General features: G+C 34.7%; 1 protein-coding gene across 1 annotated transcript in view; it reads right to left on the bottom strand.

The window, feature by feature from the left end:
• Window positions 963–3,203, bottom strand: part of LOC107605171 (L-arabinokinase) — a 10,270-nt gene continuing 8,029 nt past the window's right edge. The window contains exons 22-29 of the mRNA XM_016306949.2: window positions 3,089–3,132; window positions 2,889–2,984; window positions 2,729–2,805; window positions 2,346–2,540; window positions 2,003–2,168; window positions 1,779–1,850; window positions 1,464–1,667; window positions 963–1,372 (exon numbers count right to left, since the gene is read on the bottom strand). Of these exons, the coding sequence (XP_016162435.1) occupies window positions 1,211–1,372; window positions 1,464–1,667; window positions 1,779–1,850; window positions 2,003–2,168; window positions 2,346–2,540; window positions 2,729–2,805; window positions 2,889–2,984; window positions 3,089–3,132 (1,016 nt within the window). The 3' untranslated portion in view covers window positions 963–1,210. The remainder of the gene's footprint in view (window positions 1,373–1,463; window positions 1,668–1,778; window positions 1,851–2,002; window positions 2,169–2,345; window positions 2,541–2,728; window positions 2,806–2,888; window positions 2,985–3,088; window positions 3,133–3,203) is intronic.

Genomic DNA, 3,203 nt, shown 5'->3' with positions numbered 1-3,203 from the left:
TATTGGTGCATATTGGTGCATATTGGTGCATAAAAATAAATCTTTTAAACAAATATTTAATAATATATAATTAATTAACAATAGATTTTGCCATTTAACTCCGCCAAGAGAAGAAGATAACTAAAGCGAGTTTCTAAATAAAATAAAATATCGTTGCTCATAATGCCATCAATAATTCTTTTTTACTGCTCATAATTTAACCCGAATCAAGGATTCCAATGGCTTATTGTGTTATAACGAAAAAAACTCATTCTCATATGAACCGGACAAATTAAACACATTTCAAAACCAAACTCTCCTATTAAGTATTAACTTATGTAAGCTATTCGCTATGCGTTGCCTTCTGTTCAACTGTGAATTGATTACAAAACTATATTAGTTCAAAGAGATATAACAAATTCAAGAATTTAATTTAAGGTATCTGTTAAATTTCTGGAAAAAGAGTAGAATAAAAAGATAATATTATATGTAAAGTTGTTGTCGTATTGAAATTGTTGTTATATAATACGATAGTCAACTTATTTATAGAGATATTACCTATTAACCTCATAAATATCCATCTATTAACTACTAGCCATTACTATCTTAACTCTCCAACTACTAACAACTCTAATAATATTAGTCGCAACTAGTGGAACTCACTTCGGATTGGTAGGAAAATTTGGAGTATTTCCTTCTAGTTGGATTAAATTTATTTTTTCATTTTACCAATCTATTCTATGATCTTTTTCCGACGAGCTAGACCATTATCAGCTACACCTCGTTTGGATGGACTAAGCTATTGTTCAGTATAGAGCGTTTGGAACAAGAAGAAAACAAAAGTTCTCACAAATTGGGCGTTAACAGTCATGCAGACGTGTACCTAGCAATAGATTTAGTAATAAGAATAAGAATTCATGTAACTGCTACCACATTTTTTGCCAGTTGTGACTGTAGAAGAAAATTAATTTGACAACAGCTAATAGTAGGATAAGAAACTTTATCAAAGGTGCGCAAATGGTATATCCAAGTGAGTTTCATAATATTACACCAATGGTGTAATGCTGTAATTACATAATCCAACTTCACCACTTTAATATTATAAACCGGCCAGGAACTTTGCTTCTGACCATAAATATAAAATTACTAATGAGAATGTTAATAATTGGTGAAAGTGTACAACATCTTAAAAGCAATGATTTCCAAGGTGCTTGAATAATGCAAGACCCGATCATATCGGACTCCCTTCGTCACTGGTGTAACCCATCCTGACATCGGATCTGGAACCAGTTCGGTGGCGTATTTTCAGGTACCCGAACTTTCCTGAACCAGGCGATGAACCCTCGAAAATAAAAGGCAAATAACCAGTTTGCTTCTTGTACCTCTGCTGGATCTGAAATCAAAATTTGTTCAAGGTTTAAGAAAATTCTGAAAAGTGATTTACAATGGAATACTATTCATAATAAAATTTGAAACTAAGATACCTCAATAATTTGTTCACCGCTCTTGAGGCAGTTTCTACCAATTACACAAACAGTTCCACCAGAACCTCCACCAGTGATCTTTGCTCCACATAATGTTGTGTCTTCTGCTTTAGAGGCTGCACTATGCTGCACCTCCTGCACCAAGTGTACAAGCCTATCTGTTGCGTCGGAGCCAAGTCCGCAAGCACTGTAGCTATAGTGACACTGCAAATCATAATTAGTTAGAAGCCAAACTGTTTTCCTTCTTTATATTTTAGTTTTCTTCAATACAAAATATTAAGGAACTAAGTTGGCCAACTGAAATCATGCTTGTACCTGATATAGCAGTTCTCCTAAGGCAGTAAGTTGATCAGTTGAAGCTGTTGACGTTAGAAGTGATTTGAAGGTCTGCACACCAAGGAATTGATTAAGAAACTATTATGCAAGATAGGGAACAAATGACTGATGCATTTAGCAATTCCAAGTGGAAAATAAAAACTATTATGCTCGCCTGATTACATAATTAGCAGGTTATTACAGCAAAAGGTTGCAAGACTTACCTTAACTCTGAAGTTTTCATAGATGGGATGCATTGTGGGAAATCTCACTCCATAAGTTCGCTTGTCATCAATAGTAGTGACAGGATCATTGTGATTTTTGTAGGTGTCCAAAAATGATTGACCAATAATGGAGTTTGGAATTTGCTTAGCATAAAGAGCCTCAAATCTGTAAATGAAATCCGTATAAAGAAGGAATTCTATATTTGCGCGAATGTATAGTGTGGTACTACTACTTACACCAGCAATATGGGAAGTGAATTGATAGATTATGATCTAATTATTTTCTTACTCCTTCAAAGCCATTACTACTCATGATTTCCTTTCAAATAAACATGGAATTTACCTGTGAGGAGGCAAATTACATAAGTAGTCTAAGGAAGCTTCTTGTTTAAGTAGTTCTAAATCATCTTGTTCCACTTCATCATTGTTCAGCCCATTAGTTTGCATATCAGACAATTCATCAGAAGCTTTAGACTTAATCATCTTCAGACCCATAAAGGTGCCAATTCTGACAGAACCATAGTCTGCACCTCCAATACTGAAATAGATGACAATTAGGAATTAGGATGTTTCAAACACCATGAAGATAGAATAACGGGGAATATGGAATAGGTTGATATTTTCCAAGGGTGGTAAAAGATCAGCATTTCAAAGACAGTATATGTGAAAGATTATAGAAAGGGTCAAACATAAATGGAAAAACCCAAATATTGTTAGTCCATATACCTGTGTCTTATTCCAGAATCAATTCCCCAGACACGGATATGGTTGGGAATCTCTACAAGGCCAACAATCTCTGCAGGCTGCATCAATAACAAGCAGCACCAATGATATCAAGTCTAAAGAATAAGAAACACTGTTCCCTGTAGCTTGTACTGATGCATACCTGGCAAATCATAGCTAGAAGTTTGTTGGCTTCACCACATGCCGAAGTCATCTGATCCATGACGCCACATGGTGCTCCTACAATGTGATTTTCCACCTAACGAATATTGTAAGAGAATGAAGTTTGATTAATTGAAATGCATGCAAGAGATAAATAAATATCATAGAGAATTTTGATTGGAATATAGGATGAAGTTCAACCTTTTGGCAAAGTATAGCGAGGTCTCTTGGGTCGATATTTAATCCTGATTTGCAAATATAGAAAATAATGGAATCAATATTTTCTTGCACAAAATAAGGATCCGTTTCGCTTTCA

The sequence above is a fragment of the Arachis ipaensis genome, chromosome B06 (assembly GCF_000816755.2).
Source record: "Arachis ipaensis cultivar K30076 chromosome B06, Araip1.1, whole genome shotgun sequence".
Taxonomy (NCBI): Eukaryota; Viridiplantae; Streptophyta; class Magnoliopsida; order Fabales; family Fabaceae; genus Arachis; species Arachis ipaensis.
This window is presented reverse-complemented; position numbering and strand designations above follow the sequence as displayed.